General features: G+C 39.6%; 1 protein-coding gene across 4 annotated transcripts in view; it reads right to left on the bottom strand.

The window, feature by feature from the left end:
- Nucleotides 1-24,642, bottom strand: part of CAMKMT (calmodulin-lysine N-methyltransferase) — a 371,863-nt gene that overhangs the window by 12,514 nt on the left and 334,707 nt on the right. For 2 of the 4 annotated variants that reach the window (XM_044263630.1, XM_044263628.1), the window contains exons 8-9: nt 10,677-10,751; nt 3,734-3,797 (exon numbers count right to left, since the gene is read on the bottom strand). In XM_044263630.1, coding sequence (XP_044119565.1) covers nt 3,734-3,797; nt 10,677-10,751 — 139 coding nt within the window. The remainder of the gene's footprint in view (nt 1-3,733; nt 3,798-10,676; nt 10,752-24,642) is intronic. The other 2 variants (XM_044263631.1, XM_044263629.1) reach the window with 1 other exon arrangement.

The following is a 24,642-nucleotide window of genomic DNA, read 5'->3' as shown; positions in this document are numbered from 1 at the left end:
CTGTTCTTTTCTTTTTGCCTTTTTAAGTTTGCTAGAAAGTTCCTTGTAAGCAGTCTGGCAGAAGTCACGAGTTTCACAGCTCCTCTCAACCAGCAAGCTGAGGAAAGTTTCCATGTGGGGCCGGCCGCACACACTTCCTGTTGAAATCTGGGGCTTCCTGTAGTGACTGGGCAACCACAGGTACCCATGTGGCTGAGAATCCAAGCCAAGCCAGGAGCCCACCTTGGTGGCTAGGCTTTCTCTGGGGTTGGTCCCCCTCCCTCATGACTCTGTTACAAAAAGGGAAAAGCAGGAAAACAACTCCTCTCCATCTACTTTTTTTGCGACCGGGTTGTAGGACTCCAGACCACTGATTTGCCTCAGCTAGACATCAAGGAACCACACATCCCAAAATGGCAGATTTGTTTCTTCCCCCAGCTAGCCACCTGAAACCTCTTGTTCTCCCCTCCAGCAGTAATCGCTCCCCGCTTGCTCTGTCTGCAGTTAAAAAGTGTCCTCTCCATCCAAGTAGACAGTCCTCTGGGGACAATGAGGGGCTGATGAAGGCCTGCAGAACACGGGGACAGGGGACATGCAGCATGCCCAGGTGCGTGCAGAAGCCACCAAAGTCTGTGTCTAGAGAAGAGTGTATCCCCAACCCCCAACAGCATTTCTGCAAGGAAGATGCCCCCTGTACTCCCCACGGTCTTCTCTGGGTCTTTTTCAAGGTGACAAGAGCTAACACAGATGCGGAGCCCGTCATGCGCTAAAGCTTTCTGACACATTGGCTTGTGCCCTCCCCGTGTTACAGGTGGGGAACCCAACAAGGGGCAAAGCCCAGATCTGCACCTTAAGCTTGCAGACTCCAGGGTCTAAGCATCCCTTCCCACCGTGAGAAGGACTTAGAAGAACACAGGGTGAAGAGAGGTAGTTTCAGAGCCTGGTAGTGCTAGTTTGGGCCTGGAACTCGGCCCTCCTGTCAGCCAGGCCGAAGAGGTCCTTTGGACCTGTGTCTCATGTGGATTAACCCTGACTAGCTAAAGCGGTGATAAAAAAAGAAGCAGTCTTCATTCTGAAACGCACCTTGTGTGCCAGGCGCTGTGCTAGTCATTCACGTCGATAACTATTGTACATTGGCCCAGAGGGAGGTCTTATGCCTCCCTCACCCCGACGTGATGAAGCTCTGGCTCAGAGAGCCTTGCTAGCGAGAGCAGACTTGGGTCTTGGATGCAGATACTTCTGAGTCTTCCCGCCCTCCACCCTAGCTGCAGACACTGGGCCTCCTGTGAACCTGGAGCATTTGGCCGAAGTGCCGTTTTTCCAGAGCACCCAGAGAACATGCTGCATCTGCCACTGAACTCGCTGAGCCTTGATTACCAAGAACTCAGCAGCCACCAGCGCATCACCTGAAGTTGTCTCTTTGCAGGCGTCCTGTGGCACTTCCAGCACCCAAGCCACACACCACGGAGGAGTTCTCTTAGACTCAAGAGAATGTTAAAAGCAGCTCTCAGTATAATGGGGTAAACCTTTAATGATACCTTAGCCTTGACTGTGATTTCCACGATACATGCACTAGCAGGGGGAGAGCCTCTGGAAGCAGCACAGCCAGTCCTGAGAGCTTGGAAGGGGAAGAGTTCAGTTTTTGCTCTGGTTACCCCAGCTCTGGGAACACTTCTGGCCTGCTGGCACTGGAGACGGAGCTGCCGGTGGTCACTGCCAAGTCTATGTGACTCTTCTATTGCCCGCCCGGTGAAGGCCCTGGGAGGGCGAGCGGCCTGTCTCCCCAGAACTCCCGATGGGGATGAGAGTCCTAAGCAGTCATTTCAGGATTTCCGTGTGCCACTCACAGCTTGGGGTTCTTCTCTTATGGCAGCTCTCTGACACCTTAGGCTACACTACCCAGCAGCCTTATGCAGCGGCCAACCCAGAAGGGGCCCTAGTGAGGGCCCCTACTCTCATTTTGAATGCTGCAGTCTAGGCAGGCCCCTCTGATCTGGCCTCCTGGCTCCTCACATAGAATGAGCAAGCACCACCTACCCCAGGGCCCTGCCTTGTCCATCTCCCGGCTGCAGGTGAATATCAGCTGTCACTAGGAGGGCGGTCACATGTGGCCACACTTTAGACAAGGTTCGGGGTTTAATAAAGGATAAGGGAGAGCTGCTAGAGATTCCAGCCCAATCTGCACTTCGGACTATTCCCAGCCTGGACGGTTCTGTATTGTAAATCACTCACATGATTCACAAGAGATGCTAGGCAAACCACGCAAATCCCTGCAAAATGGAGTATTTGCCACAAATAGGTTTTGGAGGGTGTGGTGAAGTACGGTTGTGCAGCGTGAGATCCGGGAGTCCTTGAAAGCACTGTATTTATGTATGATACATTTTTCACAGAGGCCTTTACGTCCAAGAATCTCTGTGCCCTCTCTGAAAATCCTGACCTTGCAAATGCTCACAAGACTCACCCAAGGTTAACTGGGGGATGAAGAGGCCCCCAGTTCCTTCTTCGACCCTCAACTTGGGCTGCTCACTCAACCGTGGCTGCAGCCATCAATAGCTCGGAGCACGCCCCTTCCTTGCCTCAAGACCTGCTCCCCACCTCACAGGGGGAACTGAGAAGGCCAATTTAATTTAATTGATTACCACTTACCAAGCGGTGGTTACTCCTCTGAGAGGCCTATTTAAAGTTTCTGAGCTATACAGAGATAACAAAATAAAAAGCAACAGTGTAAGGCAAAGGACGATTATCAAATTGCTCTGGGAACCTTCAATGTGAAAAAGATATAAAAGAAAGATTGAAAGGTATTAGTCTCTAAATCTCATTGAGGTCAGAAGACTAGAGCAAACCTTCGGAAAAAGACTTTCGAAACAAAACTTCAGAAAATACTTCACACACACACACACACACACTGCAGTCCTTTCTCAGATAAATATGAGTTCCTGTCTTAGACTGCATTAACATTGTTAACCTATTTTAAATTCCTATGGCACAGCAAGAGTCTTACATACTTACAAGATTTTTTTTTAATGCATGAGCTTTAAACTCATTTTCTTACTTTAAATAGATGTATATTAACTCTCTGGTTAGGCTGCAGGACCTCCTAGCTTAGTGTAACAGCCCAACAAAATAAGAGTGGCTACAAACTCTGTAATTTACTCACAGGCATAAATGGATATATAAATGTAAAAATGTGCACAATATTTTATGCCATGCTTGGCTTCATTGTGACCTAATGTTTATAATATGTAAATAATGGCTTCCTTTTAAAGCAAAGAACTTTTAATATACAGATTCATCTGAAGTCCTTTTTCTTTGATATAAACAGAAATAAAAAGAAAAAAATACTCTTTTGCAATAAATAAATACCCAATGACAAAGGTTACCACTGAAGGGATTTAAAATGACAGAAGTCAACAGAAAACTTTCAATATCATACTTCTACTTTAATATGAAGATATTGTTATCAAAGGAAAAGACTCAAGAAATTCTTTGATAAAAATAATCTCACACTATCTTTGAAGCGGTTTCATTTATTTTACTACCCACTGTGTTCCTTATCAGAAGGCCAAGGGTAAGAAGTTTCCTAGTTATGATTAGGAAAGAATCTGATAGATCAGAAGACCCAATTGAAGTTGGACATAATAAGTATTAAAGTATTACATGACATTAATCCTGCCATTCCATTACTCTCTCCATCTTTGTGCACAGACTAATTATTCTGAAGCCAGTGTTCAGGAGAAAATAGAAACATACTTACTCTGGGCTGGAGTAATCTCTTTATTGCATCAACAAGGCTGGCTCTGTACTGGTCCAGAAAGAGGCTGACATTGAGAAGAGAGCAGAATCCAGATTAAACTGGGTTTCCAAGTCTAATGATACTAATGGAGGTAAGTACAAAGCTAATTATACATGTTTACTCAACACCAAAGGGGAGAAATTGTTTCCTTCCATTCAAGTGTCTCACTGGAAGAAAAAAGGATTGTGGTCAGTGTTATCCGACCAAAGCCAAGTCATCAACATTCAGTTGGCCAAGATTCACACCCGACTGTGCCATGTGTTAATGTTAAAGGGACAAAGTCTAAGCTGCTCTTTGGGGGAATCATCTGGTTGAGATGAAACACTTCCCGTCATTAGAGCCCAGTTTCTGTAGACCTGGGCCATCGGTCCACTGAGGGTACTGTAAGGTCACTGTCCAGAAACTAACACCAGCCCTATGATGCCCAAACCATGGAACAGATCTCAGGTAGCAATGGTTTTTGGTGGCCAGGAGCAGTACTGAGGTCAGACTCAACCAGTGACCCAGGAGTAAACAGTTCCAAGAACAAAGACCAGATTTGGGCTAGATAACACAGAGGCCAAGGCAACTCGGGGGTTTTCTCTCCCTTAACCTTCATGTTGATTTTTTTCCCAGTTCACTGTGATTTTTCATCTTTCTTCTCTGGTCTTTTGAGAATTTCTGTTAGTGCTCTGTCACCCCCCTGGTGGGTCCATCTGAGCCCGTCTTCACCAGGCCTCATCTTGGAAGCCTGGGGAGATTTCCCTTATCTGGGACTCATGGGCCAGAGCATTAGCAGCCTTGTGCATCAGCCATCCTATGAGAGGCCTGAGCCCTCCTACTCCCATTTCTAATGCTGTAGTTTGCTATGTGCCCCTCTGCCTTGGTCTTGCTGCTCCTCACAAAGCATGAGTAAGTACCTTTTACTCTAGGGCCCTACCTCATCCTTCTCTGAGCTAAGGGGAGCTATGAGCTGTCAGTAGGAGAGCTGCTGTGTGGAGTCACACTGCAGGCAGGGTTTAACAGCACTCTGACTGACCCTTCTGCTAGGTGTAGCCTCCACACAAGGCCTCAGATTCCTGGTCAATAAAGGGCTACTTAGGCAGCAGTGGTGGGCCTTACGTCAATCATATATATTAGCTGACAAATATTTGTGGAATACCTGCTACATGTTACGGGTTGTTTTAGGCACTGGAAAGCTAGGAAAAGAACAAGGTTTCCATCCTCAAAGAGCTTCTGGTCTCTAGTAACCTATGCACAGCAAGTTCTAGCACAGCATGCGTACCTAGAAGGACACCGTAAGTGTCTGCTTATTGCCTGACTAGTGGGCCAACAGGATTTGAAATCGAGCAGCCTATGCAGGGTGTTGGTTTCAATGACCCTAAAACAGGATATACACTCCTTGACTGGTACTGTTAAGGAAGAATCAATGGTTGGGTAAGCTGCCTCACTAATCAGATTCTCTTCCAACCAACTCTCTCATTTAAGAAAGAGGAGTGGGGAGAACAGCTTATGAGAAGTTGCCAAGAAATCAGAGCTTGGGTTTCACCATGGCATGTTTGATAGAAGGTTCTTCTATAAAGGATGCTTTGAGCAATGGAAAAAGAATGCTTTTAAGAGGAACTAGAAATCGTGTCTAGAATGGGAACCTTATCCCAACTCCATCCGGCAGTCAGGATACCCTGATGATGTGCCAGGGGAAAATTTTCCCATCCTTCTATCAAAAAATACTTAAATCCTAGAGTATAGACTATATCTAATACAAATGCTATAAAAATTTGCCTCTAAGTCATATTAATCAGTGATTCATAGTCATTAAATGTTGTTAAGAAAGGAATAAAATTCTATCTAAGTGTCTTTTAAAGTTTTCAGGGCTATATACCTCACTCTTTAGTGGGATGATAATATCTTAAATTTTAATAATTATAAGAATTCTGCTTTTTTAAAAAAAAAACATTTTATTTTCAAGTAATCTCTATACCCAACATGGGGCTTGAACTCACAATCCTGAGGTCAAGAGTTGATGCTCAACTGACTGCGCCAGCCAGGTGCCCCTTTGGTTTTGTTTTTTAAGAAGACTATCACTGCAGGAAAATATCTCTATCAGTTACTTGGGTCCACTGGGGACCTGGCTGGTTGGAATATATAACATTAAGCAAAAGACCACTCTTCAGTTTCAACCTGTGCATCCTAGGAGCTGGTAAGCTTGTTGGAAATAATCAGCCCCTTAAAAATTGAGCTTAAAACATAACCTGATACAGTACTATTTTCACTCAATGTTGGTGAGGTGACAAAGATCTTAACATTGCAGATCACTGGAGAATGTGACACAACACCCACGCACCTATTCCAAACACAGTTATTTGAATGGTGATGTTGTCCACTCTATCCTTCCAAATCAAATTTCCCAAAAGCAATTCTTAGAGTTCTCTAATAAGTCTTTAATCCCAGCAAGCTCACCTTTCTACTTAGCTCCAAAGCAGAATTTACAACACTTTGTAGGATATGTCATATGAGCAATTTCAGTGTGCTTTAGCAGGAGTGATAAATAATGTCCTAAAAATTCACCCCTTAAATAAGTCCTAATGGGCTCAGAGAACAACAGTAGCTTAAGTGGATCTATTTTTAAAAAGGCTGAGTGGGTCACTGATTGGAATGGAGATACCATTGCAACTCTCCCTTCTGTTACTGATCAAAATACATCGACAGTCAGTCTAGTTTGGCTATTAAAACACACACACACACACACACAGCCCTCTATATAATGCACTAGTGGTATCAGCTCTTGCTTTATTCCATGGATCTGAATCACAGATTTCATGACAAAGGGAAGGTGCCAGGACACTTTCACTGCCTCCCTTAGAATCAGTCAGAGTGTCACGCAGAGCTCAGAACATTCCCCACTCCACTCCTTGGGAAATTAATTAGTGTAGGCGACAAGGAAGCATTTCTCAGCCAGCATCCACAGAAAGGGGGCCTCTATGTCATCCTGAAGGTGAAATGTGCTAAGTTAAAGTCACTGTTCTAGATTTAACTTTCAGGAGAAGAAAGGCCTCTATCAGTATTTATCAACTGATCGCTGTGGAGCTGGGACCGATGGAGGTCTGGTCTCCCTTGGGGCTCCCACATGGGGTGCCAGGTCTCTGGCAGCTTGTTTATCTTCTCTGGGACTGAGTTTCAGGTATGGGATGAAAGGGCTGGCTGCCTTTGCATTAAAGAGGTTTTCAGGTGTAAAGGTTGTAACCTAGAACCACCCATGACCACAGCATCGGGAAGAAAACAAAAAAATTCTAGAGACTGCTTTGGGAAAAAAAAAAAAATCCTTCCAGAAGAATACCTTAAAAACCAAGCTTCCTTCATCATTTAGAATAATAGGAAGTAGAAATGATCCATAGTACATAGTTAGTCCAAAAACGAAAAACGCTAAGAGAGCCAGTGAAGTGATGTAACCTTCCCCCATTTCTCCACAAAGTCTCAGACTGTGCATGCTGATGTGGTATAGCTCAGTGCGTCAGGCTATGGGTGGCATTTCAGACTTGCTTTCCAAGCCTTTAGAGATTCCAAATGTACAGAATCATGTTTATTTTTGCAGAGCTACAATAAACTGGAAAGCCATCAAACACTCACTGAAAGTGTTCCTTGGATACACACACACACACACACACACACACACACATCTTCCAGACTCAGATTATTGTGATTGAACAAGAGTCTGGAAAGGCAGGCTGAAAATTAACAATCACTTGCTATCCTAAACTCAGCAAGGACAAGGCTGGACTGCATTCCAGCAGAAAGGAGTTCTTATATGAAATTCGATGTTAAATAAGTCAACCAAAGAACTTAAATAGGCCGGGTTTTTTCCCCCCAACACCTGTGGTGAAATATTCTAATATTTTGATGTTTGTCAACAGCATCATTTTGCAGGTGTGGCTGTACCTCGATTTTTTCCTTGTGTTTATTTCAAAATTGACATTTCACAAGTTATTTAGGAACTGTTGAACCATAAAACTGTATTTCATTGTCAAAAATGCTGAATGGTGAAATAATGACTAGCTTTCGCAGCTCGCCTCTTTATTTTATAATCTGGTGGAGCTCCTAAATGGAGATGTGAACTAAGAAGCCTGTCTCTTCTGGGAAATAAGTTATTTCCCCTGTAGCCCATGGGCTTATGAATGTTTGAATGTAAATATATGAATATATGAATGATTTAAAAACATAAACATTTCACCCAGCTCGTTGTAATCATGTGCATTTTACTTGAACCACAACGTGGATTTGGAATAGGTCTGTGAATAGAGCTTGTTTTCATGTAAATGGGATCAAGCAGGACCACTGGTTAGCTATTCAGAGAATCGGACAATGCCACCCTTGCTGGAAATGCCTCAATAAGGAATTTAATCCATGTACCTAATATTTGAACTCCAACTCTTGCTCCATATTCCTACAGCCTAATCTAGATCTCACTGACTAACAATAACCGCAGGGCGGTGTGAGACAGTGTGATCATGAGTTACGTGGGGCACCTGCTTCTGACACAGAGGATTTCGGGTTTCATCTTAGGTAGTGTCCAAAGAGAGGGTTTTTGTGTTTTGTTTTGCTTTTTTTCTCCTCTATGACACTGCTTAAAAAAAAAAAAACCAACAATGCAGCACGGTCTTCTAGGGACAGCACCCACATAATAACTCCCCGAGAAACACCAAACCGACAGGACATAAAAAGCTGCCAGAGCCGGAGCTTCACTGCTGTGCGCACGACATGCGTATTAGAAATATCACTGTGCTTTCTAAGTTTCTAAGCAGCTTACCCATCCCTGTGAATATGAAGACAGACCATTACCAAAGCATTTCTTTTGGAAATAATATCAGCATTACACTGAGAGTAGCTTAATGTTTCACATTTACAAATGGGAAATTATAAACGGGCTGACATTCTGGCTCTTACGACGCCAGGGGGGGAAAAACCCAACTTAACACCTCACGCACAGAAAAGCTATTTATAAAATAAAACTTGGCGGACTTAGTTCGTTTGAATCTGTAAATTCTCACCTAGCTACCGGATGTGTGTGTGTGTGTGTGTGTGCGCGCGCACGTGCACGTGTGTGCGTGTGTGTACATCTAACATTGTATTCCATGACGTATTTGTAACGAAAGCCTTCACTGAATATGCACTATGGATATCAGTTGTCCGTGACCCTGTCGTGCGCTAGGGGAAAAGGACTATTTCTCAAACATGTTGTGTGGCTGTTTTTAACCTAACTGAGAACATTAATCAGAAAAGAGCTTAAATCTTACTTCCTCTGCTTGTCTCTCTTGTACAAATAGGATGACATGGTGTGAGTGTCCATGACACAAGGTCTGACAAAGCCAGGCTGTCCTGGTATTTATGTGAAGGACACATTTACCTCAAAATCTCCTGGCCAGACCTGACTTTCACCGCATATCTGGAGCCCATGCACACGACCCTCGCTTAAACCTCCAAGAAGATGCTGCCCCCTTCCCTCTTTTCTGCTGCTCTCTGATCTGACTTCCGTGCTTAATCTGACCTAATCCTGCCAGCATTATCTTCATCTGTGCAATGAAACCTGGAGGATCCTTTCTCATATTTGGTGAGGAGAGGCATTTACTAAATTACTTGCTCAAATCATATGGTGAGGGTTTAACTCCTTATTTCTGATTAGATGAGGAATGTAACATTAGGCACAATATCATTGATGAGTCCAAAATCTGTTTCTCTCTCTTTTGGAACAAGGTTTTTCTGAAATGGGGTACAAAGACACTAAAAGGGCCTTGGAAAGCTAGGAAATCTCAGCTAGAAATACAACAGAATGCTTCTTTTCCACGGAGGACTGTTTTTTCAGAAGAAAAAAAAAAAGCAAATCTGATTCCAATGACTTACATAGAAGAGTTACCTATTGAAAGTTTTATTTAAAATAGTAATAATAATGACTGCCTGAAAATTTCATTTAACTCCCCTCTAGGGAAAGTCTTCTCCAGGTTCTGGATCTTATAATTGGGTTAATCAATACAATAGAACTTCTTCAGAAGTTCAATCTCAAGTGTTGTAAGAACATAAAGAAACTATAAATAAGATCTTACTCTTAACAGAGAAAATACTTTTGAACTGTCAGTGTTTCCGTATGTTAAAATATTTATTAGTCAACATGCATGAAAGAAAATACCTAAGATTATTTGAAATAATTATTAAGGTTTGATACAGATTTATCCTGTAACTTAGGATCAGACTTCATTAACAGTAAGTAGACTGAGCCAAATGAGAAGAAAAAATATCTAATGTAAATTATTTTTAAAGGCAGGCACCTGACAGAGATTTTAATGTTATTTGCATAACAATACAATGTAATGTTATAATTCCTGTTTTGTGTATAATTAAATATCTTAATTGAAGACACTGAAAATTTAGATAGCAAACATACATTTTAAGAAAAGATATTTCCTCAAAGATATTGCACAAATACGTTTATTTGTCGGGGCACATATGTGTGTGTACACACATATACATATATTCCCTTATATCAATAGTCAGATCTCTCCTAAGAAGTAAGCTAATTGAGCTGTTTGTGTTGATAAACTCCTTTTTCTCCAGACTATTCCTCTCTGAGCCATAATTATTTGCAATTTGCCTAAGTCGTCCATTTACTGATACGTCAAGCATGAAACAGAGGCAATTCCAGAAAATGGAAATGCTTCTCAAAATCAATCTTTGGGAAATAATGTGGTAGAAGTTACTGTGTGATAGAAGACTACCTTGTAACTGTCACAGGGAGATGAATATTAATTTGTTGAGGTTAAGGTGGCTTTGTGCTTCATTTGTTGACTTTGCTTAGCCGTCAGCAAAGCAGCACAGCCCAATTACTCCAGCAAAGCTATTTTTCCTAACAGGAGTTTTATGATTTTTATGTACTTACCAGTCAGCACACATAACAATGTCAAAATGTCCTTCCAGTTGAGAGACATCTGTCTCATTATCCCATCGTAAAACGCTTCAGGAGAAAAAGATTTTAAAAAATTATACTTAGGGTTTTTTTTTAACTTTTGATTTTGAGCTATTAACATTATTTTTTGTGGCACTTGAAATTATTTAAAAGGTATATACAAATTACTTCAAAAGGTATAAAAAAAAAACTAGGGATGGAACTGTCTGCCCTATATTATATTTAGTCTTCAAATCTAGAAGAGGAAGCATTCTCTATTTAGATACAATAGTTAAGCTTGTGCTAGTCTTTTTATAGTTTTTTTGTAGATGAACCATAGTCATTACTAGACTCTTAACATCACTGAGGTACATATTGGGATCAAAGTATTCCCCATCTGACTGGAATGCAAATTTATAAAAAGAAATTATTTGAAGCTTAGCGTATATCTATCTTGCCTGCATGTCACTTGCATTTCTTATTGACGAAATGAGTAATCTGGCAAGATGGAAGAAAAAAAAAGCCAACCTTCATTTGGTAGTCCTCGTTTTAGGCACATTTAAAAATTCACCCATCCTGACACTTCATCTCCCAAAAGAGGATCAGGTTTTAAACCTCAGATTAACAACAATAATTAATAACACATATTTAAGAAGTCTAGTTGTGCTTAGGAAGCCAATGAAAGATTCTGACTTACTTTTAATTAATAATTGTGATGACTAGCATTTTACCATCTCTAAGTATTTTAAAGATTTAATAATGATCTCTTCACATCAAAACTGATTTGCAGTACTATATTTCAGAAAAGCAAAATTGTGCTCTTTTCTTTCTTTTTTTTTTAAGATTTTATTTATTTATTTGACAGAGAGATCACAAGCAGGCAGAGAGGCAGGCATAGATAAAGGAGGAAGCAGGCTCCCCACTGAGCAAAGAGCCCAATGTGTGACTCGATCCCAGGACCCTGAGATCATGATCTGAGCCGAAGGCAGAGGCTCAACCCACTGAGCCACCCAGGCACCCCATGTGCTCCTCTTTTCTCTTTTGATTATTATTTAAAACCAAACTGAGTGAGCATATCCTACCCTGTCCAGTTATATTTGCTTACCTTAGTGGGTTCTTTATTTCTTCTACATTTTCCCAGAGTGAAAAGCCATTTGTTTGAATACAAAAATAAGTCTTACTTTGGTAAGTCCAAAAGTTCTTCCCATGTACACTAATAAACATTAGTGCTAGTGAATTTCTTAAGGTAGAAAAGATTGAACACATCACCATGAAATTATCTATGCAGACAGCACTGGTTGCCCACTCACTCATTCGACTCATTGCTACTGAGCACCTACTATGTGGTGGGCCCTGTGCTGGGCCACAGGCCATGCCTTCTTGATGGCAGCCTAGCAGGGCAGGTGGACACATAAACCCATAATTCTGATGCTGTCTCCTATGTACTGTGTGAGAATACAGACTTAGAGCTCCAGGGAGGGCTTTCCAAAAGAATCTGTCATCCTGTCACATATGGACAAGCTTTATAAATTAACTCTACTGTTGTATTTGCTTAGACCTACTCGAGAGACAAGGAATGGAGGAAACCAGGAAAGCCTCAAGAGATAAATGCCCACTTTGTTTTTACATTCATTCCTCAAAAACTCCAAGCGCCTGTAGAGCATGGGACATAACCAATACCAACTTATATGGAAACGCCAAGGCCTCCCATGCAACTGGGACTCAGGTTCGGTGGGAAACCAGACCTACTCAATCAGAGACCTAAGAGTCTTAGAGAGTTTCTACATAAACAATCTGGTTTAAAATATACATCTATACTTGACTTTTTCCAGTCATAAAAGTAATGTACCCATTATATAAATTTTGGGGAAAAGAAAAAAGTGTTAAAATTACTCATAATTTTACTGTCCCATAAACCATTATTTAGAAAAATGTTTCTAATACATAAGTAATTAATAAAGCACATGAACAGAAAGTATAGGAAATCCTGTGGTGGGTACTGGATATTGGATTCCTGAGGAACTTCAGCCTCTTGGTACAACAAAGACAAATGGAGAGACGGGGTCTAGGCAGCAACTGGCTATGGATTACCACAGCAGATGTAACAAGAGTAAATCTAAAAGAAACTGAAATGCACTGTTTGGCCATGTGGACCACAACACATTCCCAGAAAGCATTTTTTCCTAGTTCTCATGAGGCTTATGGCTATGCTGCCCCCATAACTGTAAGCACATGACAAAGAGTGGTATATAGAAAAGAGTCTGCTTTGGTGTGACAGATACACCTAGGTTCAAATTTTGGTTCCTTCCTTGACTGGCTGTGTGAACATGAAGTTTGCTTTCCCATCTGTAAAATGGAGAAAACAACAGCCACCTTCTTGAACACTCACAGAGCACCATTCACACTGTGTTCTGCATTGGCGGTGTTCACGTAGTATACAATGAGAAGCCTGCCCCCTGGAGCTGTGCAATCAGGAGGCCTTCTCTCTTGGAAGGCAAAGGGTGACGGTGACTTCTATATTCAAGGAGCTGGTCCTTGTAACTCTTCTCTTCCAATGACCTTGCCCTCCACTCTTCTCAGATAACTCACGTGACGATAATCTAAAGCAGTACTTTAGTTGTGGAGAAGGACCAGATTTTTTGTCGTTGTTGTTTATATTCAATCTGTTGCAGACTGACAGTTTCATAAAATAGAGTAAAAATTGATAGGCAAATGAGATTTTAAAAGCCAAGACATTCTAAACACAAGTTCACCGATCATATGCTTGGATATCACAGTAGTGTTCCGAAACATTCCCTTTCAATTTCTGAACTCACTTCATTGCAGGTCAGTAACACGCAGGTCACAGATTGGCTCCAGTATGGCCTAATTGTTCCTCTTTTTTTTTTAAATAACTGAAACCCTGACCTACTCTCCAACCAGCCCTTTCATAGCTCATCCCTTACAGAAGGTACTCTAATCCCAACCATTCTTCAGTGCCCCGGCCAACAATCTGCTAGTCTCATCACCATGTCCCTATCTCTCTTCCATAACGTTTATCTTCCCTCCTTACCAGCTTACATCCCACAGCCAATCATTTTAATTACTTCTTTGCGTATACCCTCTTTTTTCCCTTTCTTATTTTAAATTATTTCAAAATGACTTAGCTGTGACCCAGAACAAAATTTAGAAACAATTACAGGGATATAAAAACATTCATATTCCAAGAAGGTAAAATATAAAATACCTGGGGGGCAATGGGGTGACTTAGCTAGTAAAACATCCAACTCTCGATTTCAGTTCAGGTCATGATTTGAGGGTCATGAGATAGAGCCTTGTGTTGGGTTCCCCCCACCCAAAAGATGAAATAGATGTTTTAAGACATACAAAAGCTGAAAAAATTAATCACCAGCAGATCTACACCACAAGAAATGTAAAGAAAGTCCTTCAGGCACAAAAATATTCATACCAGTAAAAAATATGGATCAACAGAAAGAAATGATGAGAACTAAAATTTGTAACTACATGGGCAAATATGTAAGGTTTTTTCTTATTATTTAACTTTGTTTGAAATATTACTGACTGGTTAATTAACAAGTACTTCAGGGTTTATAACACATACTTAAGTAGAATATAGCATATTATAGAATAGCATACGACTGAGAGGGAGTAATAGAAGTATACTATGATCAGGTTTTTATAGGTAGTTGAAGTGGTCCATCACTTGAGGATAGAATGTGATAAGTTAAAAATGTATGCTATAAAACATATAGCGACTACTAAAACAACTAAACACAATTATGGCTGATAAGTCAATAAAGGATAAAAACTAGAATAATAAAATCTACTCATTTAATCAAGGGGGGCAGAGAAAAATGAAAAGAAGAAAGAACAGATGGCATAAACAGAAAACAAAAGGCAAAATGAGTTAAATCAAACCATATTAGTACTTGTACTAAGTGAAAATGGTCTAAATGTCCCCCAATTAAAAGGCAAAGGGTGTCAGACTGGATTAAAATGCTAAATGGAAGTATATGTGGCTTACTAAGTAAATGTATTTTAAATGGGAAGCATGAATGGATTAAAAGTGGACGTCATACCAAGCAACACTAGTCAAAAGAATGCCAGAGCAGCTATATGAATGCCAGACAGTAGATTTCAGAGCAAAGTATATTACTGGATGTAAAAAGGATCACATTACAATGTTAAAGGAGCAATTCAAGAAGCAGAAGCAGATATAACACTTCTAAATATTTACAAACTGACTAACAGATCTTCTAATGTGAAGCCCAAATGGTTATTACTGCAAGAAAACACAGACAAAACCACAATTATAATGAGAAATTTCAATACTCTTTTCTCATTAATTAATTGAATTAGACAGAAAATAACCAAAGTTATAGATGGTTTTAACACTGCTATTAACCAACATGACTTAATTGATATTTATAGAACACTCCATCCAATAATAGCAGAATATATCTTTTTTTTCCCCAACTAGATACGGAGCATTTACCAAAACATACCTTTTCTGGATCATATTTTTAACTTTCAACAAATTTAAAGGCATTCCAGTAATATAAAAATATGTTCCCTGGGGCACCTGGGTGGCTCAGTTCATTAAGCATCAAATACTTGGTTTTAGCTCAGGTCATGATCTCAGGGCGGTGGGATCAAGCCCTGTGTCAGACTCCACACTCAGCATGGAGTCTGCTTTTCTCTCTCCCTCTGCTCTTACCCCCACTCTCTATCTCCATCTCAAATAAATATATAAATAAATAACATCTAAAAGAAAGAAGTTCCTCCCCACTATGGAATTAAATTAGAAATCAATATTTTCTGTAAAATCTCCAAATATTTGGAAAGTAAATAATTCACTTATGAATAACATAACATCCAAAGATGAAATCAAAACAGAAATTGAGAAATATTTTTATTGAATGAAAATGAAAATACAATATATAAAATTTGTGGGATGCCTCTAAATTTGTGGGATGTATAGAATGGAAATTAATAGCACTAAATGTCTATATCAGAAAAGAAAGGTCCAAATCAATAGATTCAGCTACCAGCTAAATAAACAAACAAAAACAAAAACCAAACAAACAAACAAAAAAGAAGTAAACTCAACATAACCAGAAGAAAGGAAGTAAAGATCAGAACAGAAATAAATGAAATAGAAAACAGAAACATAGAGAAAAATCACTGTAACCAAACACCGGTTCTTTGAGAAGAGCAATAAAATTGATAAACCTCTAGCCAGAGTGACTAGGAAAACGGAGAAGACATGACTCAACATCATGAATGAGTCAAGTGGCATCAATACGGATTCTACAGATAGTAACAGGATAATAAGGAATATAAAAGTTCCTTCATAAAATATATTAATAAATATAAATATATTTATAAATGTAAAAATAATATAAATATATAATATAAATATATAATATAATATCTATAGGTACAGAAGTAAGATATATACTAGATACATATAGATACAATATCAATCCTAGGAATACAGGAAGGTTGATTTAATGTTCAAAATTCTATCAATATAATTTACCATATTAATGAACTAGAAAAGAAAAACCATATGAACATCTCAATAAGTGCAGAAAATGCATTGCCGGGCGCCTGGGTGGCTCAGTGGGTTAAGCCTCTGCCTTTGGCTCAGGTCATGATCTCAGGGTCCTGGGATCGAGTCCCGCATTGGGCTCTCTGCTCGGCAGGAAGCCTGCTTCCCTCTCTCTCTCTCTCTGCTTGCCTGTCTGCCTACTTGTGATTTCACTCTGTCAAATAAATAAATAAAAATTAAAAAAAAAAAAAAAAGAAAATGCATTGCCAAAGTCCAACATCTACTACTGATAAAAACTCTCAGCAGCCTAAGAACAAAAGGGAACTTCATCAACCTGAAAAAAGTCATCTATGAAAACCCAGAGCCAGTATCATCCTCCAGTGGTGAAAGACTAGATGCTTCTTCCCTAAACATCAGAATAAGGAAAGGATGTTTCCTCTCATTATTAAGCATTGCACTGGAGATTCTAGACAGTGTAATAAGACAAGGAAAAAAACAAGTCATCAAGACTGGGAGGGAAGAAGTAAAACTGTTTCTATGAGCAGGAAACCTGACCATCTATGTAGAATATCCAATGGAATACACAAAAAAAGCAAGCAGAATACATGAGTTAAGCAAGGTTGTCGAATACAAGACCAATATACAGAAATCAGTTATATTTCTTCATATAAGCAACAAATTATTGGAAATTGTAACTTCCAATTCCCTATTAAAACATTTAAAACATTAAAAAATTCTAAACTATGGGGCACCTGGGTGGCTCAATGGGTTAAGCCTCTGCCTTCGGCTCAGGTCGTGATCTCAGGGTCCTGGGATCAAGTCCTGCATCAGGCTCTCTGCTCAGCAGGGAGCCTGCTTTCTCCTCGCTCTCTGCCTGCCTCTCTGCCTATTTGTGATCTCTCTGTCAAATAAATTTAAAAAAAACCCTCAAACTATTAGTAACATAAAATATGAAATACTTAGAGATAATTCTGACAAAAGTTGAGAGAAATTAAATAAGACCTAAATAAATGGAGGTAATTCAGTGGATAAAGGAGAGTATTTTTTAACAAATAGTGTCTTAACATTTGGATATCCACTTATTATTTTTTTAAAGATCTCTAACGGGACACCTGGGTGGCTCAGTTGGTTAAGCAGCTGCCTTCGGCTCAGGTCATGATCCCGGCGTCCTGGGATCGAGTCCCACATCGGGCTCCTTGCTCTGCAGGGAGCCTGCTTCTCCCTCTGCCTCTGCCTGCCACTCTGTCTGCCTGTGCTTGCTCTCCCTCTCTCTCTCTCTCTGACAAATAAATAAAATCTTTAAAGATCTCTAACACGTATCTTGTACATTAAAAAAAAAAACTGATTCCAAATGGATCATAAAATTAAATGTAAAAACTAACACTGTAAAATTCATAGATGAAAATACAAAAGAAAATCTTTGTAACGCTGGGTCAAACAAGGACTTCTTAGATATGACACAGGATGCATGATCCATAAAAGAACAAATTGGTAAATTAGACTTCATTAAAATTAAACACTTCTGCAGTTTGAAAGATGCTATGAGTTGAATGGGAAGAGAAGCCACAAACCTTGGCGGGGTGGATATTTGTAAATCATATATCTGATAAAAGCCTGGGTCATATAAAGCTTACATATAAACCTAGGAAAAAATTTAATGAACTCTCAGGGTATGAAAATAAGAAAACAAGGAACCCAATAAAAAATAAAAGAAAAAGGTGGGTAGATCGTTTGAACAGACACTCTACCAAAGATATATAAGTGTCAAATAAGCACATGAAAAGATATACAACATCATTAGTAAATGGGGAAATTCAAATTAAAGCCCTAATGAGATACCACTATATACTTATTAGAAAGGTTATCATTTAAGATTGACCATATAGAGTCTTGGTGAGAATGGGGTCAAAATGGAACTCTCTGAGGGCACCTGGGTGGCTCAGTTGGTTAAACCACTACCTTCGGCTCAGGTCATGATCCCGGAATCCTGGGATTGAGTCCTGCATCAGGCTCCCAGTTCCATGGGGAGTCTGCTTCTCCCTCTGACCTTCTCACCTCTCATGTTCTCTCTCTCTCTCTCTCTCAAATAAATAAATAAAATCTTTAAAATAAAATAAAATAAAAATAAAATGGAACTCTCTGACACCACTGATGGGAATATAAGTACAACCATTTTGGAAAACAGTTTGTCAGTTTCCTTAAAATGTTACATATGTGCCTCTATATGATTTAGCTGTTCCACTCCTAGGTATTTACCCCAGAGATGTGAAAACACGTATCCATACAAACATAAATACTCTTAACAGTTTCATTTGTAACAGCCCCATACTAGCAACAACCCAAAATTTCATCAAAGGGTGAAAGCAGAAACAGATTGTAGTGTACATAGGACACAACTCTGGAATAAAAAGGAAGGAACTGTCAATACTTCTAGCAACATAGATGAATCTCAAAATACTTTTACTAACTGAAATCACATACTGAATGATTTCATTTATTTAAAACTCTAGAAAAATCTTTAAAAAAAAATATTAAAAAGGGGGCGCCTGGGTGGCTCAGCGGGTTAGACTCTGCCTTTGGCTCAGGTCGTGATCCCAGAGTCCTAGGATCAAGCCCTGAGTTGGGCTCTCTGCTCAGCAGGGAGGGAGCCTGCTTCCTCCTCTCTCTCTGCTGCCTCTCTGCCTACTTGTGATCTCTGTCTGCCAAATAAATAAATAAAATCTTAAAAAATTAAGAAAAAACTCTAGAAAATATAAACTCACATAAGGTGAGGGAAAACAAATCAATGGAGAGGGAAGAAACTTCAAGAAGCAGAAAGGAGAGATTATCAAAGGGCAAGAAGAAAGTTCTACGTGTGAGAGACATGTTCAGTATTTGGAATGTGGTGATGGTTTCAAAGGTGTACACAATTTTTAAAACTTGTAAAATTATGCATACAGTTTAGTGGATGCCAATTTTACCTCAACAAACTGTTAAAGAAAAGCTAAAAAGGAAGTGTTTTCTGAAAGAGAACAAGGTGTCTGCAAACATCCTACTAGGCCCCTTGGCCTATGTGAACTTTACAATCGAAGGCATAACATTCAGATGCAAAGACAAGTAAAGGATGGTTCTTCTAACCCCCAAATCGTGCCCATGTGTTACCAATAATTATATTGACATTGAAGTAAAATGTATATATCATCTCCATTTTATTTCACCACAATGTCAAAATCATATTTCTGTTTGAAATTCATTACAAAGCAAAGTACAATTTTACAGAAAGAAATACAAAATCAGTTATCATCACAGAATTCCTCATGATTTAGAAAAATCGTAAGAGCTATAGGCATGGCAAACCTAGAAAGTCTAACAGACATTGCACAGCAGGAAGAATGCTGGGCTTGCAGCAAGCTAGAAAGCTCTGAGTTTGAATACTAGCTCCATCACTTACAGGCCAACTTATAGGTTAGCAGGGCTGGGAGATGTTGAGTACCATGGCCTTCATCTGCAACAGACATTAGTTGCATTGCACAATGATAAAGAATCGAATGAGCTAGAATATATGAAAGTGAATTATTAGGGCTCTATAAATATTAGTTTCCTTGTCTTTACTCTTGCATTAACTTAGATTTTTTCATTCTGGCTTTGACTTTGAAGGGTCGACTTGAAATGCAAAGCCAAGTCAGTTTCTGATAGGATTCCTACCTTGTGATTTAAAACACACACACACACACACACACATACACACACACACACTCTCTCTCTCTCTCTCTCAAACAAAAGTCTCTGTTTTAAGATTCTAATAAAACCTAACGTCAAACATGTTTAATCTAATTTGTATTTCACTGTGGTGCTCACAGGTAGCTCTCCCCTTACAGATTTAAGGCATTTCTTTTCTTACATTCCCACAGTTAATATTTGTTTACCATTATATTTGCAGACTCCTCAATGGGGAGTGAGTCATAGTTTTTAACTCTGTTGTTAGAAAGGTCATCCCTTGTGTTTTGCAAAGGTACTGTACTGATACAATTCTTGATTATGCTTGCCAAATGTAATGAGCTTAGATTATTTGAAAGAACAAAAACAAAGACAATAAATCCAGCTGCCTTAGCAGCAGTGGGGAGTAGAATGTTACAGGCATTCTTCCTTGCAACAGACTCCAGGAAATCTTCCCGCAGTTTCTTATATCTGACTACTCAACTTCTCTCTTTGGTTTTAGCTCACCCTTACAGAGGGTCCATTCAAGTCACTGATAGTGTTTACAAACTGGGGAATCATTTCTCTTCTTACAAATACTTCCCTATTTGTCACTTGTCCCTCCTTTTTTCCTGATCTTTCCTAGAGTTTCAAAATGCCATATGCTAGAAGATTCTGTAATAGTGTTTTAGATACTTGGGGAAAGGAATCTAAATCCAGAACGGAAAACCAAGAATGAGATGGGACATTAACCTGTTGATTTCCTACCTTGGGAGCCAGTCCAACCACAGTGCTTTTTCAACACTTCTCTGGAGGCAGTGAAGGATAGGACAAAGAGGACCTGTTTCTAAGTAACAAAATGAAAATAGTCAAAGGAAACAAATAGTCTTATTTGGAAAGGAAACAAAATAATTACAGATTGTCATGTTGGGGAAGGTATGCTGAAGAAGGTGGAAGGTGGAATGTGATTTTAAAGGCAGGATTCGGACAGGAGAGAGGAAGAGGAATTAAATCTTAGACACACTGTATAGGAGGCAAGAATTTGGAGGCTGGATATGGGCACCCTCCTTTCTAGCTCCCCAACATCCCAAGGCTTTGTTCTTTAAGACGACCTCACCACGAGCCTGGGACTATCTGGTATCTTTTCCCTCTTCATCTTTTCCCTTTGCCTCTCCTCTGAAAACAAGTAGGGTTACTCATCCTTTCAAGGACAGCCCTCCCACCTATATGTAGGATTAAACCGCTCCCTTTTTCCTCTAGCTTAGTGGTTTTCAAACTTGGGCATGTATTGGAATGCTCAGTAGGTTTGTTAGATTCCAGGCTTCAATTCCAGCGTTTCTGATTCAGTAGGTCTGGGGTGCAGGGTGCCAATCAGCATTTCCAACAAATCTCCAAGTGGTGCTGATGCTGCTGGTCTGGGGACCATACTTGAGAAGCAGCACTCTAGAGCTTGCTCCATCAAATCACACCCCCTGACTTCATATATTACCCCCTGATTACATATATTACTCATGTATTACATGCTTCTTCTTGCTACACAGTCTACTTGGCTCTTTCTGTTCACCATCAACACTTTGGCATGGGGAGTCTACTCTCATTGATTCCCCTGCCCTTGTAATCTAACCTTTCTCACAGCAGACATGAGCACAGCTCATGTATCAGCAGGGAGGGGACTGGAGGAGATTATGCTGAGTGAAATAAATCACAGAGAGAGTATATTATCATATGGTTTCGCTTACTTGTGGAACAGAAGGAATAACATGGAGGACATTAGGAGAAGGAGAGGAGAAGTGAATTGGGGGTAAATCACAGGGGGGGATGAGAGATGAGAGACTGTAGATTCTGAGAAACAAACTGAGGGTTTTGGAGGGGAGGGAGGTGAGGGGTTGGATGAGCCTGGTGGGCATGTATTGCATGGAGCACTGGGTGTGGTGCATAAACAATGAATCTTGGAACATGAAAAAATTAAATTAAATTAAGATGCTAAAAAAAGGAAAAAATAATAAACTCACTATGAATAAATACTCAACAAGTGTTATCCACAAAAATAACTTGTAGAATGAGTAAAAATATTTTCAACCAAAAAAAAAAAAAAAAAAAAAGTCTATACTACCCAAAGCAATTTACAGATACAATGCAATCCCTGTTAAAATATCAATGGCATTTTTCACAGAACTGGAACAAACAATCTTAAAATTTGTATGGGACCACAAAAGACCCCAAATAGCCAAAGCAATCTTGAAAAATGAAACTGGAGGTATCACAATTCCACACTTCAAGTTATATTATAAAGCTGTAGTAATCAAAATAGTATGGTACCTCACAAAAATAGACATATATATCAACAGAACAGAAGAGAAAGCTCAGAAATAAACTTACAATTATATGGCCAATTAATCTTTGACAAAGGAGGGAAGAACATGCGATGGGAAAAAATCTCCTCAACAGTGTTGGGAAAATTGGACAGCTACATGAAAAGAAAGAAGCAGGAACACTTTCTTATATCATACACAAAAGTAAACTCAAAATGGATTAAGGACCTAAATGGGAGCCCAGAAACCATAAAAATCCTGTAAGAGAGCACAGGCAGTAATTTCTCTGACATTGGGTATAACAGCATCTTTCTAAGTATGTTTTCTGAGGCAAGGGAAACAAAAGCAAAAATAAACTATTGGGACTACATCAAAATTTAAAAAGCTTTGGCACAGCAAAGGAAACAACCAACAAAACTAAAAGACAAGCTACTGAACAGGAGAAGATATTTGCAAATGACATCTGATAAAGGGTTAGTATCCAAGATATATAAAGAATTTATACAACTCAACACACACAAAAAAACCCAAAACAAAAACAAAAATAAACAAATCCCCAAAAAACAAATAAAAAAATGGACAGAAGATATGAATAGCATTTCCCCAAAGACCTATAGATGGCCAATAGACATATGAAAAGATGCTCAAACTCAAATCAAAACCACATTGAGATGCCACATTACACCAGTTAGAATGGCCAAAATTAGGAAGACAGGAAACAACGTGTGTTGGAGAGGATGTGGAGAAAGGGGAACCCTCTTACACTGTTGTGGGAATGCAAGTTGGTGCAGCCACTTTGGAGAACAGTGTGGAGATTCCTTAAGAAATTAAAAATAGAGCTTCCCTATGACCCTGCAATTGCACTACTGGGTATTTACCCCAAAGATACAGATGGAGTGAAAAGAAGGGCCATCTGTACCCCAATGTTCATAGCAGCAATGGCCATGGTCGCCAGACTGTGGAAAGAACCAAGATGCCCTTCAACGGACGAATGGATGAGGAAGATGTGGTCCATATATGGACCACTATGGAGTATTATGCCTCCATCAGAAAGGATGAATACCCAACTTTTGTATCAACATGAACGGGCCTGGAAGAGATTATGCTGAGTGAAATAAGTCAAGCAGAGAGAGTCAATTATCATATGGTTTTTCTCATTTGTGGGGCATAACAAATAACACAGAGGACATGGGGAGATGGAGAGGAGAAGGGAGTTGAGGGAAACTGGAAGGGGAGGTGAACCATGAGAGACTAAGGACTCTGAAAAACAATCTGAGGGTTTTGAAGGGGCGGGGGGTGGGAGGGTTGGGGATCCTGGTGGTGGGTATTATGGAGGGCATGTATTGCATGGAGCACTGGGTGTGGTGCATAAACAACGAATTCTGTTACACTGAAAAGAAATTAAATTAAAACAATTAAAACACACATACACAAAGATGCTCAACATCACTCATCATCAGGGGAATGTAAATCAAACCCACACTGATTTATCACCTGACACCTGTCAGAATGCCTAAAACCAAAACCTCAAGAAACAACAAGTGTGTGTTTGCAAGGATGTGGAGAAAAAGGAACCCTCGTGCATTATTGGTGAGAATGCAAACTGGTGCAGCCACTGCAGAAAACAGTATGGAGGTTCCACAAAACTTTAAAAAGAGAACAATCCTATGATCCAGTAATCGCACTAGTGGGTATTTATCCAAAGAATATGAAAATACTAGTTCAAAGGGATATATGCTCCTGTATACTAATTGCAGCATTATTTACAATAGCCAAATTATGGAAGCAGCCTAAGTGTCTATCAACTGATGAATGGATAAAAAAGATGTAGTATATACATATAGACAATGGAATATTATCCAGCCATAAAAGAACGACAGTCTGCCATTTGCAATATCGGGGATGGATACAGAGTATAATGTTAAGTGAAAGAAGTCAGACAGAGAAAGACAAGTGTTATATTATTTCACTTTTATGTGGAATTTGAGAAATAGAACAAATGAACAAGAAAAAAAAAGAGAGATAAACCAAAAAAACAGACACTCAACTACAGAGAACAAACAGATGGTTACCAGAGGAGAGGTCGGTTGGGGGATGGGTGAAGCAGGGGAAGGGGACTAAGTACAGTTATCTTGATGAACACTGAATCATGTGTGGAACTGTTAAGTTGCTGTATCATACACCTGAGACTAAGACAGATTAGTATTCGTTTAGTAGTTAACTGTATGTTAACAATACTGGAATTAAAAGAAAATAAATGTGTTCTATCCATACAGTGGAATATTTTTCAGCCATAAAAAGAATGACATCCCAATACATGGATGAACCCCAAAACATTATGTTAAGTTAAAGAAACAAGATATGAAGAACCACATACTATAGGATTCCACTTAGGTGAAATGTCCAGAACAAGCAAATC

The sequence above is a fragment of the Neovison vison genome, chromosome 8, assembly GCF_020171115.1.
Source record: "Neovison vison isolate M4711 chromosome 8, ASM_NN_V1, whole genome shotgun sequence".
NCBI lineage: Eukaryota > Metazoa > Chordata > Mammalia > Carnivora > Mustelidae > Neogale > Neogale vison.
Note: the sequence above shows the minus strand (reverse complement) of the source record. Positions and strands in the feature narration are given on the sequence as shown.